We start from the raw sequence: 16767 nt of genomic DNA on the forward strand, positions 1-16767 counted from the left end.
CCACTACACCAGGTTGCTCAAAGCCTCATCCAACCTGGCCTTGAACACTTCCAGGGATGGGGCTGCCACAACTTCTCTGGGCAACCTGTTCCAGTGCCTCACCACCCTCAAGAGTGAAAAATTTCTTCCTTATATGCAATCTAAATCTCCCCTCTTTCAGTTTAAATCCATTGCCCCTTGTCCTGTCACCACATACCTTTGTAAAAAGTCCCTCTCCAGCTTTCCTGTAGGCCTGTTAGGTACTGGAAGGCTGCAATAAGATCACCTCCAGGCTGAACAGCCCCAACTCTCTCAGCCTGTCTCCATAGCAGAGGTGCTCCAGCCCTCGGATCATCTTCATGGCCTCCTCTGGACCCGCTCCAGCAGCTCCATGTCCTTCTGATGTTGGGTACCCCAGAGCTGAACACAGTATTCCAGGTGGGGTCTCAGGAGAGCAGAGTAGAGGGGCAGAATCCCCTCCCTCAACCTGCTGCCCACGCTGCTTTGGATGCAGCCCAGGACACAGCTGGCTCTCTGGGCTGCCAGCGCACAACCATAAGTGTTTTTTTAACGTGGACCAAAGCCTAGCTGCCCTATAATGCCTAACTGGCTCAACGCTCTCTGATAAATTTAGCATCCAGAGCTCTGAATAAAGTTTGACTCACTTCCCAAGATTTCTTTCACAAAACACCACGTGCAACCTTTCTGTGTTGCATTCAACATTACCCCATCATTGTTCAGAGAAGGTTTTATTCCCGGGTCAGGAAAACGAGTGGAAACAGCCCTGCCACAACGGGCAGCACATTTCCTCCTTCGGATTGTTCGTCAGTGTCCCAGGGCACCGGATTTTCTGAAAGGATGTCTATAGGAAATTACTTGATATGGACAGAAACAAATACGAGTGTTTAAAGCTTTCCTGTAACGAACTACTCAACTGCTTTCACATTTCTAACAGCAACATATTTTGAACATCTGGACTAAACCCTTTTGATAGCTTTACAATATACAAATTGGCTTGATTATAGCCTGGTAAATGCACTGGAATTTTGCTTTCTTCCACAGACCAAAAGATAAACTAAATCAAACTATTCCTTTACAAGAACATCCACTCCTATCATTGATCTTCTGCATAGCAGCTGCTTCTATTAAACCATTTCATAATGGTTGCACTCAGGAGACTCCAACAGCAAGGAGTGGTTGTGATGTACACCATACTATCAAGTAAAAAAACGAGGGACAATCGCTGCCCCAGAATTGCCATCAGTTACTTTGATTGATTTATTATACAACTACACTTCCTCTTCGTTGTGGATGCTTCCTGGCAGAGACAAATGCAGTTGAACACAGTCTTAAAAATCCTATAAATAATAATTATTAGAGAAAATTGCTCTCCATAGAGAGCATTCCTGGCTCTGCATTAAAAAGCACTGTAATCACAGGAAATCTTCGGATGTCCCATTTCCTTCCTGATTTTCAAGTCTTTGGAAGCTTTGGTTGTTCAGCTAAATTCACTTGCTGAATTAGAAGAGAATAAGGATAGTAACATTTAACCAAGGGGATAACAGTGGTCTGAGATATCACATGAAGGCGGGGTTAAGTGAGAAGTAAGTGTTCATTTCCAAAGTCACATATGAATGTAATGCAAGTAGAAACCAAGTAATTAAAATAATTAACATGCTTGAGTTTTGTCAGCATTTTATCAAATTCATCCTTTGTTATTTTTTTGCATTGAGCTTTCTAATAGAATCAGACTTCGTTATAATTAGGGGGTTGTTCGTCAATGAAACCTCTCTGACATCAACACTTTTAATGACAAAAGGTGCTCAACACAAAAACTCACCTGTTGTTTGTCCTTCTGTCACATGGTCAAAGTTTCAACCAGCTGAGATAAATTCCAGGGAAGAAAAAAAAAAATAAAAATCTGAAACTCTAAAGCCTGGAGGTATAAAGGGCCAGACTGAAATTTTGTTGTATACAACAGCACAGAAGCAAGAGTTAGGAAGAGGAGAGGGGTGCTGGATGTCTCAGGTGAGCAACTGGCTGGGTTTGGGTGAGTATTTGTGAGACAACGCCATCCCAAAAGGAGGTCTGTTACTTGGCAAGGAGAATTGGTTTCGCAGCTGTGTCCAGCACAGCACAGAGACAAAGACCAGGTCCTTCACCCTCTGCCAAGGGGCAGTACTTACTCACATAGCAAGGGCTGTGTACAGTTCTCCCCGGTGAAGTGCACGAGATTCCCAGTTGCATCAGAACCATCACACTGCAAGATCTAGCCAAAGAAGCTTAAAATACAGGGCTTGAACCGCAACACACACCACTCTCCAACAGAAAACCCTGGACAAGGGTGGCTACGCCATGGCCCTCAGATGCAAACTCCACAATTCGCAAAGAAACGGCTCGCATTTCCCTGCTACTGCCACGACTGACAAACGTGGGAGTCAATCCCAAGTGACAGTGCGCTTCAGATTTTGTCTACTAGATGCCTGAATATGAATAGCTTCATGAAACAGCACGCCTAACTCAGGCATAGAGAAACAGACTAATTTAGTTTTCTCCTCTTCTGCAAGAGGTAATAAACATGAAGAGAAGTTACGTAAGAGAGAAGAGCGTCTTAAAACACCATAGAGCAATATGGACAGCCCTTGGACTGTAAACACTTAAGTAGGACTGAATGTGGATTTCCTCTATGTCCTCACTCAACGCTGGCAAATCTGTAATTCTGAAATTACAGAACATCTTTGACTTGTGAATCATAGAATAGAATCATAAAATGGTTTGGGTTGAAAGGGACCTCAAAGATCATCCAGTTCCAACTCCCCTGCCATGGGCAGGGACACCCTCCACTACACCAGGTTGCTCAAAGCCTCATCCAACCTGGCCCTGAACACTTCCAGGGATGGGGCAGCCACAACTTCTCCGGGCAACCTGTGCCAGTGCCTCACCACCCTCACAGTGAAAAATTTCTTCCTTATATCCAATCTAAATCTCCCCTCTTTCAGTTTAAAGCCATTGCCCCTTGTCCTATCACTATATGCCCCTGTAAAAAGCCCCTCTCCAGCTTTCTTGCAACAGGCCAGACCTTCCCAGGCACCCAAAACCAGGGTCATTTTAAGACTTCAATTTTTTTGAAAAGATGTGCTCGCAGCTGTACTTCAGTTCTTGGAGCTTTCTTCTCCTTCAGTCTTCGCTCAAATTACATGGATAACTCTGGCACACCACAGAGTGCCATGTCACATAGTAGGAGGCCTCACCCTGGAAAATTTAAAAAAGCTCGTTTCATGTAATCATAGCAAGGGAAGTAGTTGTTCCCATGTTTTTTTGTTAAAGTTTAAGCTTTTCCAGACAAAAGGACTAGTAACATCTCCAAAACGCCATGTGTACTGCTAACTAGCATCAACAGGTACGTGTGGAAACAATCCACATCTGCCAAAACTGCCTGCTCATCCAACACACATGGCTGGTGTAGTGGAGGGTGTCCCTGCCCACGGCAGGGGGGTTGGAACTAGATGATCTTTGAGGCCCCTTCCAACCCAAACCGTTCTGTGATTCTATGATCCTGTATTTCTGTTACACCGCTAATAAATTCCTGCCAATGACTTATCTCTTGCATCTTCAGAACAAGCAAAAATTAGTGGTGGACTACTTCTCAGGTTCAGATTCTTCTCTTTATTTATATATGTGTAAGATACTACTCATATATACTTCAATGAATATATACATAGATAGGTATCAGTCAAATGACTGATTTATGTGGGGAAATGCATGGCTGTCTCCCACTGAAATGGAAAAATAGAAACCAAACTCTCTAAAACTCAGTGCTTCAGAAACCTCTCAAGGAATCAGTTTTCCACTGGTTCCTAGAGAAAGAAAAAAAAAAAAGGGGGGGAAAAAAAAAGACCACCACCACTCACCAGTAAATTATCATGGTGTATTTCAAGTTTAAGTGAAGAGGCTCATCCTCATCACGATCCAAAGTTACAACACTGAAAGCTTGTATAAACACATCTTTTCCTGTGTCATAATTTAATTGTGTAAACCGCATTTTTTTGGCATTTACAACTTCAGAATGAGACTGTTTCTTTTGTCACCTGAATTTGAGAAATGATGAGCTCTCATAGATACCAGTGAAGACAACGACAAACTGTGTTCAGCACTTTTGCAAATACCATCATCTTTTCGGCTACTAGGTGCATATTCCAAGTACAGTCAGTTATCTTGGATGGGAAACAAACAAAAAAAATAATCCTTAAGTAAATAAATGAATATCAGATAATGCTACCGCTTTCTCCCAAGAGAAAATGCCTTTGGACTGGAGCTACAGGAAGGATGTAAGCTTTCAGTTGCGTTGCTGCTGAATGGAATTCAAAGGCCCCCAGGGCATGAGCCTGGATTTGCCAAGTAATAGATGGGAAACGTGAGCTTTGGAAGAATCAGGGTTCATTTGGTCACCTAAGGCTGGGTAACAAACACTGCAGACGGAAGGTCTGATGTTACTGTAGAAAGCTGATAATTCCAGACCAAAGGATTACTTTTACGCAAGTTTCACACTTACAGACTCTAAGTAGTCCCACAGCTAGCCCTACATCCTCTCTCCTACTCAGAGGACCTCCTCTAAATCAGGTCACAGATCTGAATTCAAGTTCTCTTCCTGTGAGATGCCTGCTCTATTATTCTAACTTGTATTAAATAGTAATGTATATGAACTAAGCCAGAAAGAGAAATTTGGCTCAAAAGAATCACAGATTTCAGACTTGCATAGGAAAGCCTGGTTCAAGTCCTGCTGGGTTCCCTGCCCATGGCAGGGGGGTTGGAACTAGATGATCTTTGAGGTCCCTTCCAACCCAAACTATTCCATGATTCTATGATAATCATGCAGAAGAGGGAGACAGATGACCTTGGACCTCTCCTGTGGCATATCAATACTCTAACTGGCTAGTAGATTCGCATGGAAAAAGCTCCTCCTCCTTCTAGATGTGATTTAGAAACTTTCTAGGAGCTAGGTTCAGCTGGTGGGAACCGGAGAAGACACTCCCACTTGTAAACGCCACTGGCTTTTAGAGCATGGCTGTACAGTCCTGTCAAGACCCGAGTGACCACACACAGTGTCACTGCATTGAGGCCACGCTATTTGCTCAGCCGGTTGCCATGCTGATGCCCGCTGAGCTCGCAGCCCTCAGCACCGGGCGCCGGGAGTAGCAGTAGGATTCCTCCAGACTGCAGCGCCTCAGTGCAAACCCTCCCTTGCTTTGGTGTTCTCCTCCAGCAACCCCTGGGCCTTTTCTGACCTGCTTCTCCTCTCAGACTGACTACCTGAAGTTGCCAAAATGCACCAATTTCCTGAATGACGTCTGAGAACAGTTCTTTGACATGCAGGTATTTACGAGTCTCAGTGCACCTACTTGGGAAGCCGACTCCGGTGCTCAGCAATGATCCCAGGCTGCATAGCATGATCCCTGACAGAGCAAATACAAATTTGAATGAAACTTCTAGAACAAATATTGCATACAGAGGACATATTTTGAACATATTCAACATCCTCTATTTTGTTTTCTTCAACTTTGTCTTCTTTTTCGAACATCCCTCACAATACGCTCATCGCCAAAACATTTGTGGCAACCAAACACAGGCAGGCAGAGTTTTCAAACTGCTAGGCTGCCACTCAGGCAGAGAAATAAACGGTAAGATAAAAGCGATAAAAATCTAAGCACAGGAGAAGCATTTTCGTTAACATTGGCTGGTTTTGAGTGTTTGAGCTTGACCGTGTAACGTCGAGGGATGCGAGCACGGTGTGAGGTCCCTCTGGCTTACCCAGGTCTCAGCCTTCATTAAAACGCCCAGTTTACGCATACCTTAATATAAGGCAGCTTTAGCAACTCCGAGTGTGTCGTCTCCCAACTGGGCATCAAGTCAGTTTGCAGAGAATGACAACCAGCGGGCACCCTTCAAAAGCACTGAATGAAAGGTATTAGTAATACACTCTTTTGACAGGACATGGAAGCGTTGAAACAAAAAGAATGGAAAAAGAAAGCCACATGTCTAATCTCAAGCTATTTTTAAAATACTCCCACTGTTTTCCAGAACAAAAAAAATATCTTGCTAATCTTGAGATAATGTTTTGCTGTGATCAAATGTAGAATGGATTTATAATCTAATGCATCCCATCTTAGGAAACTAGGAGCTGCAGCTATTCTCCACCCTCAATACAAAGGGGTGCTTGAGCACTCAGCAAGAACAGACCTTTTCTTGACATCATTTATTCCAATATTTGCATTACAGAAACACAGAACGTCAGGGATTGGAAGGGACCTCAAAGGATCATCCAGTCCAATCCCCCTGCCAGAGCAGGACCACCTAGATCAGATCACACAAGAACGCATCCAGGCAGGTTTGGAACATCTCCAGAGAAGGAGACTCCACAACCTCTCTGGGCAGCCTGTTCCAGTGTTCTGTTACCCTTACTGGGAAGAAGTTCTTCCTCATGTTTAAGCGGAACCTCCTATGTTCCAGCTTATATCCATTTCCCTTTGTCCTATCATTGGATGCCGCTGAGAAGAGCCTGGCTCCATCCTCATGACAGTCACCCTTTCCATATTTATAAACATTAATGAGGTTCCCCCTCAGCCTCCTCTTCTCCAAGCTCAAGAGACCCAGCTCCCTCAGCCTTTCCTCACAAGGGAGATGCTCCACTCCCTTCATCATCTTTGTGGCCCTGCGCTGGACTCTCTCCAGCAGTTCCTTGTCCTTCTTGAACTGAGGGGCCCAGAACTGGACACAATATTCCAGAAGCAGTCTCACCAGGGCAGAGTAGAGAGGGAGGAGAACCTCTCTCGACCTACTAACCACACCTCTTCTAATACAGTTTTAACAAAAAATCAGTTTTAATAAAGTTTTAATTAAGTTTTAATAACAAAATAAACACAACATAAAATTTACTGCCATTTGTATGATTCAACTTTCTGATATTGGTGGGTAAAACGTACACAAATGAAAGCTCATCTTGGCTCCTGTAATTAAAGCCATCTGAATGAATGTTCCCTTAACCTTCTTAGACATTTCATTAACTCCTTCTCCATTTATCTTCAAAGAAAAAAACACAGTGTAAACAAAAATATGACTACAGTAAGTGATAACAAGAAATCGCAAAAATTTTCAGGCTTTTTAAAGGTGATAAAACTCACATGGCGGAATTTCATCTTCTTATAAAGAAGTCTAATCTATTATAGAGTTTATCCGGTACACAGATCAATTCAGGGATTCCAATGACCATTCCACAGATCCAGAACATCTCACCTGCAGCACTATGTTATCTTCATAGCTGTTTTATCATCTCCCAGCAAAGAATTTAATTTTCATTTACTTTATACTTGAAGCTTTCTGGACAAATTCTTAAAACATTGAGAGAGCCCTGACACAAACTGAGAAGAACCACGAAATCCAACGTTGACAATAGCAGGCACAAACTAGCAGCGTGCTCAAAAGACTCGGATTGCCTTCACATAGTTTTGCTTTAAATGCTACAGATGCAGCACTATTCAGACTTCGTTTTATTTACACCCCACTTAGAGTTTGTGCTTTTAACACAGGTTTTGACGAAGGACTGGAAAAAAACCCCAAGAATCTATTCTGCTTTCTGTGCTAGTTCTTCTTAACATACCTCCATTACATCCCTCGGCCCCAGCTAGAGCAACTCCTCCCCAGCTTTCTTCCTGCTGTTTCTCTCCTTACACACATATGTAGTTTTTTCCACTCCAGGAATTTTCTCCCACTTTTCCCATTTCGAGTGCTAAGTCAGTGTCAAACCTTCTGGGAATGGAGGGGAAAAAAATTCAATGTACCTGTAGCCCCTCAGGGATCCTAAAGTCACTGGGGGAGGATCTTTTATATATATATAATATATTTTTATTATATAAATTATATAATATTATACATAAAGTATATTAATTACACTAATTAATTCTCTAATATATATATGTTAGAGAATATATATATTAGAGAAATCTCATTTACCAGATTTTCAGACCAGGAAGTGGTAGAAGAGTGGAGGAGGTGAAAAATAAATGAAAACAAACTGACAATTCCAAAGGCTATGAAAGGAACTGTGTGATTTTTCAAGACTTTTTGAAAATAAGTAAGCAATAGCCAGACAATAAGGATTAACCCGATTATAAAGTTTACTTGTAAGTGCTCACCATATAATCTTGGTGCAATTCACTAATCGTGATGGCAAGCATCTCACGCAAAACTTCATTTTTACAGAGAACAAGAACATACTAAAGGTGGTAACTCCAAAAGCTCAGTACCCATCACCCTTATATTCTTGGGTTCCCCTCCCCAAATGTTTTGTTCTGCACGGAAAGCACGCGGAAGAAGCACGCTTTACAATTTTCTGAAAATGCCACAAGGTTTGCGGTCATTCTGTCCTTTACTGACCGGTTGTCAACTGGGAAGATACACAGTGAAGAGAGTTTTTAGTGGACCGTATGCAGGTGCTGTTTTCTGTGTTGCTGCTGGTTCCAGGTTTTTCCTCATTTAATAGCAGTTAATAACTCCTTTTGAAAAAAAAAAAAGGTAGTGGTTTCCTTTATAAATTCACAGTGTTAAGAAAAGTGAGTCAAGACCAAACAAATAGTAGATAGACTGGGTTAAAGTGAGGTGTCTCAAATCAGAGATGAAGTCTACAGGGTGGATCTTATTGCAGCCTTCCAGTACTTAAAGGGGGCCTACAGGAAAGCTGGAGAGGGGCTTTTTACAAGGGCGTGTAGCAACAGGATCAAGGGGCAATGGCTTTAAACTGAAAGAGGGGAGATTTAGATTGGATATAAGGAAGAAATTTTTCACTCGGAGGGTGGTGAGGCACTGGAACAAGTTGCCCAGAGAAGTTGTAGATGCCCCATCCCTGGAAGTGTTCAAGGCCAGGTTGGATGAGGCTTTGGGCAACCTGGTGTAGTGGAGGGTGTCCCTGCCCATGGCAGGGGGGTTGGAACTGGATGATCTTTGAGGTCCCTTCCAACCCTGACCATTCTATGATTCTATGATCTTCTTGAAGGAGAACCTATCAGCAGTTACTTGATTAATGGTGCTAGTGTGAGACTGAGGAGTAGTCAGACCTGTTGAGCTACCACTGATGGAAGGCTTACGTGTAAGAAACTTTGAAGATGTCCCAAACTAAAAACCTTATTACATATGAATTCCTGTAGGCCAGCATTTTCATCACAAGATCTATCCTTCCTTTAAAACAGGAGGACAAAATGAGTGACAGAGAAAGTGGGAAGCTTGTTTCAATGCTTAGGGTCCCCATCACTTGGACACTCATTTCCCCGTAAGAAAACTTAATTCACATTTGCTATTTTAAGCAGAAGACTCCATGTAACTTTCCAGCAGCATGCTGGTTCAAATGGAGAACGCAGACAGTGCCATCCCGTCTCTGAGAGGGCTGTTAACTTTCCCTTTCTAGAGGGACGGTCTCAGTTCTTGTATTTGCTCATCAGTCAGCACTTCCCCCACACGGAATGAAAAGTCAGCCAGTAAAACCAACAAAAAAGAGCAATGTGAATGCTTTCACAGAAGGTGAAACACAGCATAAACCAGAAAGTGTTTCCAAACCAGTATGTGACTCATGCTCCAACGCAATTTTAACAGGGCAGGAAATGGCTTAAAGCTCGTTCTGCTCTGCGATCACAGCATTCCTGTCCAGATGGAAATCCTGCTACCAAAGCCAGGGTGGGAGGAAGAGGAGACAGTGACTAGTGTCACTGATCACCTCTTCAACGTTAATGGCTGAAGCACCTAACCAGCCTATCTTCTTTTTCTCTCTTTTTTTTTTTTAAAAAAAATCTGTAGGATTATAGAGCAGCTGCACATGGCACTGTGCGCTGGCAGCCCAGAGAGTCAACTGTGTCCTGGGCTGCACCCAAAGCAGCGTGGGCAGCAGGTCGAGGGAGGGGATTCTGCCCCTCTGCTCTGCTCTCCTGAGACCCCACCTGGAATACTGTGTTCAGCTCTAGAATCCCCAGCACAAGAAGGACATGGAGCTACTGGAGCAGGTCCAGAGGAGGCCATGAAGATGATCCAAGGGCTGGAGCACCTCTGCTATGGAGACAGGCTGAGAGAGTTGGGGCTGTTGAGTCTGGAGAAGAGAAGGCTCTAGGGAGATCTTCTAGCAGCCTTCCAGTGCCTAAAGGGGCTACAGGAAAGCTGAGTAGGGGCTTTGGACAAGGGTGTGTAGTGACAGGACACGGGGCGATGGCTTTAAACTGAAAGAGGGGAGATTTAGATTAGATATAAGGAAGAAATTTTTCACTCTGAGGGTGGTGAGGCACTGGAACAGGTTGCCCAGAGAAGTTGTGGCTGCCCCATCCCTGGAAGTGTTCAAGACCAGGTTGCATGGGTCTTTGATCAACCTGGTGTAGTGGAGGATGTCCCTGCCGATGGCAGGGGGGTTGGAACTGGATGATCTTTGAGATCCCTTCCAACCCAAACCATTCTGTGATTCTATGAATTACTACATGTGTACTAGATTACGCATTCTGCTAGCACTCAAAGTCCACATATTTTCCACGACCATCTGTGGCACATGAATTTGTCTCATGTTCCACATGATGTTCAACCTGCAGGTCACATCAGATCCTGTCCCTTGCAGAAGTTCAGCTCATGAGGCCGTTAAGAACATTTTGCCATGAAATACCTTTGTCTTGACGTAAGCATCAGATTTAAAGAATTTTTGATTCTGTGATCAAATACAACATTGGCTACAAACCAAAGTGTATTCATGTTCCAGAACATTCTATCAAACTACAGTATCCAAAACCAACGCAAGAAAGAATACACTTTAGACAACGAGCTTTGTGGTGAAAATTCAGTAACAAGAATGGCAGCTTTTGTCAGCTTTAACAGATCAGCCAAAGAAAATACATTGCCCCACTGCTTCTTCATCACGTACTATCTTCCATGGACTTGGCACTCCCTAGCTTTTTATACTCAGGTCTGTATATTTGTATTCCTTACTCCTCTGAATCAATGACATGTTAGAATTTTTAACGAGCAGCTAAAATACGTACAGATTTTGTAAAGTTTGATGTAGAAATGCATAACATGGCTATAAACAAAACCGGTACGTATTTAGCTAGTTAAATGGATTAATCTCTAAATCATTTCATTCTCATCTTTGAGTCGAAGAATACAGCTTTGGTACGTTAATCAGTGTGCACTGGGAGAAAAATCTTAGCCAAATTGAGCGGGGGGGTAAAAAAGCTCAATTAAAGCTGATTATTAAACAGCTCTGTTGTAGACACTTAAACTATTAAGTATTTTGGTTAATGACACTCACTAAAAGCAGGCATAGAGTACAAATGTTTCAAGTTATTTTCAGTTTCAATTTGGTTCTTCTGTTACAACACATTTTCCACTATTCAAATTGATGTAAATTCAAGGAAACTGTTAATGTATTCGGCCTGTGAGATGGAACGTTATTACCTTTGCTGTGAATTTGGATTACCAGACTGAAAACCCTGATAATAAGCATTGCTTCTTTTTCCACGGGCCAGACAAGATACAAAACTTCCATGTTTGTGTCTGAAAGGTACACTAAGAGCTGTATTATAATCAGTGGCGCAAAGGGGAGGAGGTCTGTGACAACAAGACTTGAAAATACATCCAGTCATCTCCAAACTTCGTGTCATAAAAAGTTTGCACAAAGTTTTACTGAGCTGAACGTGTCAATGAAAGCAATCCAGGGAGGAACAACTGCGACACCAATCCCAGCACGTTACATTGACTCCAGCGTTTACAACGGCCGAGAAGCGGCCTCTGAACATTTATGGCTGTGCTTTACAGCACTCCACGTGCTCTTTCTGGAAGACCTGATGAAGTTCGTGTCGGGAGAACCCCAACAGGAGAACCAAGTCCTTTCCTACTTGCTCTCAAAGCCTACGGAGGCTTCATATGCATTCGTAGATGGTGTATTTTATCATAACTAAAAAAATACAGGTGTTTCATTATAAAAATATTGCGGAGATGAACACTGTATTTAGCCATGAGATAAACACATCAAGGTCAACTGCAGGACAATAAAAAAACAACACACACACCTCGTCTATCTGCCTTGTAGTAAAGATGATAAACTTCTTGTCTCTACTTACATTTTCTATCGTTCGTTAACAGCCTCAATGTTTAAAACAAACGGACACACACACACAAAACTAACAAAAGAGAACAAAACAAGACAAAAAAAACCCAAACCCAAAATCACAACAGCAGCAAAACCCAAAACGCACCTTTGTTTCCAGGAGGACAGAGCTCAAGATAACCATCCACTGAAGTGGATGCACTGACCTTCTAAGCAAATAAACCCGGATGTCTGGAGAACTTACATACCTATCTCTTGCTTTGGACATACTGGAAAAAATGAAAATCCTGGAATAACAGTATGAAATCACAGCAGTATAAAATTATAATCAGTAATAGAATTATGCAGTAATGAGGATCTCTGTTAGGTTGTTGTTTTGCCTTCCGAGAGATTTACGAAACACTCATCACTACGGGGCGATGCAACAGAGGAAGCCTACGCTAGTTGATGGGGGGAGAATTTAGGAGTACAATGTCTCTGTCAGATAAAAACAATCTGTATGAGAAAAACCGTGGAAATATGCCAGCGCCTGGTCTTGAAGAGCTCCATGAGAGCATGGGGAGGAAACATGCCCTTCTGACAATTTATTTAAGGAAGATGTAGCTCGTGTGTGTAACACTAGCTGTGAGCACGGTAGCCAGGTTGAGCTCCACAGCTTGAAAAGGCAAAGCCTTAGACACGCTTGAAGGTTCTGAGGTTCCTCCTACCAGCAGCAGTGCTATCATTCCACCCAACGCACTGCTTGAACCACACAAGTAGACTTAGGCTGTTGAGAAAAGATGGAAAAACAGGACATCACGTCTTCTCTTCATCAGTACGTGGATAAGGATTACGGACAGTCTTCCCTTGTTCCACAGATCCCTGCCTTCTGCAAGACAGTGCCTGTTTGTGAACGCAGACGGGCTGCAGAGCTCTGTCTACGCCTGGGCCAGGGCTGAGGAAGGGGCAGCTCACGTCCAGCCAAGGGGTGGAGCGGCAGGGGTGGTTTGCCAGAGTTCAGTTCCCTGTCAAAGGGCTTGCTCCGGTTTTATTTGTTACATCGACGTACAAAGGGACTTCAATTAGCTGTATGCTGAGACAAGAGAGCCTTTATGCAGCTTCAAAAGGGCCTACGAATAGCCCTTCTGTTCCTCGGCTGACGCGCGGGACTCTCCCGTGGGATATACAGTGGCCACTGTGTTCCTCAAGAGAGCTGTATCCGGGTTCTATCTGGAGCCTGCTTTCTGCCTGGGGTATTTCTAAAACTAGTCCATTTATAGACTGCTTGAGTTGGGCTTAAGAAACAAGGTGTCTTTCAAAAGATAATTGAGAACGAGCTCTGTGGATGCTCTGTCACTTGCATGCTATGTAGAGTGCGGAAAAGGGCAAAGAAACCATGGAAACAAGTGATGGCCAGAGCAGCAGCGCTGGTGGGACACAGACTGGGGGAGGTTAAACCACCCCTGTCTGAGAAAGAACAAGGCTCTGGAAAGGAATCCTGCTCTCCTTCTAGCTGGAGCAGGTAGGGAGTCTTAAATGTATGGGGAGAAAGAAGAAGTAGGGCATAGCTAAGGAAAGGGAGACAGGTGTGTAACACCACTGGACCGACCTTCCCTGACGAAGTGGGTTCACCTGGAGAGAAAATTAAGATTTCCAGGGCTAACAAAGCACCATTTTATACAGGGTTTTGTCATGCTTCAGTGAAGATCGTGCCCTTCACTTCAATAAAGAGTTTAAGAATCAGAATCAGATGCATTCAAGGTATAAGGTGCACAGTTTACACCAAGAATAACTTACAGAACAGACAGTTTTATCATTTTGCACACACAGACCGTGTGTCATTGTAACTCTTGACTACAGAATACAGAAAATCATGTATTGTTCTTTTAAAATGTATACTTTCATACTTCTCCAAAACCCACAGGAGTTCTCCCTTGATATGGCAAGTGCCAACTACACTGAAAGCTATTCTCTACGAGGAAGCAGGGAGGAAATAAGACAGTAACATATCTAGATAATGGTTAACCACATGTTACAGCATCCTCACCACTAAATTGGAATGCAGACAAGCAGCAAAGCTGAGATGCAGAACAAACCAATTCTGAATTCAAGAGTGATCTGAACTGAGACAAAAGGGGTAATATCTTAATGGTAGAAATTAAGACTCCAGAGTAGATTACTACAAAGGCCTCAATCTGTTGAAAACAGATGTCTTCTTCACTTCTTGCCAAAGTCAGAAGACACAGAAACAAGTAAATACAATAAACAAACACTTACTGCAGATACAGGCAATAAATAAAGTAGAACAGTGATGAGAAAAGAAAAAATATTCAAAGCAGGAATATAATAATTGCCTCTGGCAATAGAAGTTTCTGTGCTTTGGTGGGAAAGTCACCCAATTAACATTTCTTAGAGGTGCTTGCTAATGGTGTATTCCATGTTTTCTAGCTGACCCACCTCATGCACCTTAACTTTAATGTCAAAGTACATTATGTTTGTGGCTAAAAGCAAAGCCACAGGGAGCTGAGCACTTGACCTGTGGCATTCAGTACACCTTAAGCATCATTTCTGAAGGAGCATTCGAAGGGAGAATTACCTGCTTTGGTCTAAGCCACAGTAAATATTTTCAGTGTCCCATTAACTGAGTATCTAAACCCAGCATTTAAGAGATGACAGCATTTGGAATTAGGCAGGAGAATCAACAACGAAATAGAGAAATACACTCAAAGCCACTAGATTTTCCAGGACGAGTCCTAACTCTTGGCAACAGCAATGGAAACCATTTAACAACAAAGCGGTCAGTAGATTAACTCAACCTGTAATTGATTTGCTGAAGCTGCCCTCAGGAGGGTATCTACCACTAATTTTTTAAGAGTTGAGAGTGTAAAGGGCAAAGCCACAGCAAAGAGAACCATAAATAGATGTCTTGAACTGGGTAGAAGACTGCTTTATTACTAAAGATAATTTTATTCTGTCTTGATGCTATTTGCTTTTGGTAACAATTAAATGAGGCAAATTAAACAGGACAATTTTTTTTCCCCAAAGTTAAAAACACAACACTAACCATTATTGCATCAAAATCCACTGTCAAATTTATTGGAAACTCTATTGAGACCCTGCCTGAGAAGATAGTCATAGCTTAAGCAATAAAACTACACATACACTTGAATTATCAATCTGAGCACCTCCTAATGCATATAATTTAAATAAACGTCTGTGATTTTTACTCAGGTTTTAAATTATATTGGCTTCCTTCTCTGTCCAGCAAGTCCTGATGTAGTCACGTGAAATACTTTTTTTAAAAAAAACCCCACGACTTACTGTTATAAAATAATTTCGCACAGAAAAGGTGACAGCTAACAATAGATTTGCTGCTATTTTTAGCAGCAAAGACTTCAGGCCCCAAAGAAGAATCCTTTATTAATGAAGTCCATAGCTACATCACATTCAATCTTGAACCACATAATCATCTATTACCAACTACTTTTCCACACTTGCACATTTACAAACTGTACTGTGGCAAAGACCCCCTCCAGAATATTCATTTCTTTGAGTAAGGGTCTCCTTGACTTGAGCATAGGTCCTGTCAAGCTCCATTGTTAGTGTCACTTGCCTGGCAAGATGGCAACATGAGTGTCATCCCTCCTTCCTCAGAGAGAGACAAAACCTACTAAAAATCACACGGAACTCAAGACTCCCGACAGTACTATTTTGGTATTATCAAACATCAGCAGAGAGATTGTGGCACACTGAAACCACGCAAACACACGCAGAGAACAAAAGCAGGATAGCCTCAAACATCAAATTGCATTTCCTCTTATTGCCATGGTGCAACCGCCCAATTGCTCCACACGGATTTTGGACACTGAACATGAACATGGGACTCTGTTGGCATTAAATCTTTCCTGGATAATTCCTCATTGTTTAGTTCTTTTTGATATAATTAAAATAGTACAGCTAAATTGTATTTCTCTGACTTGCACACGGCTAAATTCACCAGGTACATGTCCTATTTATAAAGGAACAACCATTGTTGTGTTAGTTGCTTTTATGCACAGTTCAGTCTCAAATTATTTAAGAAGTAGGGATATCTTACCAGGACTGGTTCTGTACAGCTCAGATGGGCTGCTGACCTTTTGGCTGGAAGGAATCCGTTGGTGGTATAGTGGAGGTGTTTTCACTGGAGAGAAGGAAAAAAAAGTACAATTCTTCTTCAGTAACAGCTAAAACGTTAACAGTGCTATTAAAATAAAAGAATAAAAAGAGGCAGACATTTCCTTACCATATGGTGTCTCTGGCGACAGGGGAAAAGCTGGTGTGGATGGGGCAGCTTCACTTCCATTTTTCGTCGGGGAGAAGATTCCTCCATCTATTTCATCTTGGTAACGTGCAACAGCCATCTGGAAAGGCCACAAAAATCCCAAAATTACAGTGTGAAAATTCCCACTTAACCCTACAACACAGTGGGGCATTTTCCATCAGATTACAGAAGGTTTCTTATAATCTGATCCACTGTTCCAGCAGAGAGATCTTGGAATGCTGAAAACACGCAAACACACAGAGAAGACAAGAGCAGGACATCCTTAAACACTGAATTTCATTGCTGAGATAACTACAGCCATTGGGTCTTCTTATCGCCACACCGTAGCTGCCCAATTGCTTCACATGTATTTTGGATGCTCAAT

General features: G+C 42.5%; 1 protein-coding gene across 5 annotated transcripts in view; it reads right to left on the reverse strand.

Moving 5' to 3' along the window:
* TNS3 (tensin 3) overlaps positions 1 to 16767 on the reverse strand; it is a 251267-nt gene that overhangs the window by 35528 nt on the left and 198972 nt on the right. For all 5 annotated transcript variants that reach the window (XM_086614502.1, XM_086614501.1, XM_086614505.1 and 2 more), the window contains 2 exons: positions 16365 to 16482; positions 16179 to 16262 (listed from right to left, as the gene is read on the reverse strand). In XM_086614502.1, coding sequence (XP_086470628.1) covers positions 16179 to 16262; positions 16365 to 16482 — 202 coding nt within the window. The remainder of the gene's footprint in view (positions 1 to 16178; positions 16263 to 16364; positions 16483 to 16767) is intronic.

The sequence above is a fragment of the Tauraco erythrolophus genome, chromosome 7, assembly GCF_009769465.1.
Source record: "Tauraco erythrolophus isolate bTauEry1 chromosome 7, bTauEry1.pri, whole genome shotgun sequence".
NCBI classification, from domain to species: Eukaryota; Metazoa; Chordata; class Aves; order Musophagiformes; family Musophagidae; genus Tauraco; species Tauraco erythrolophus.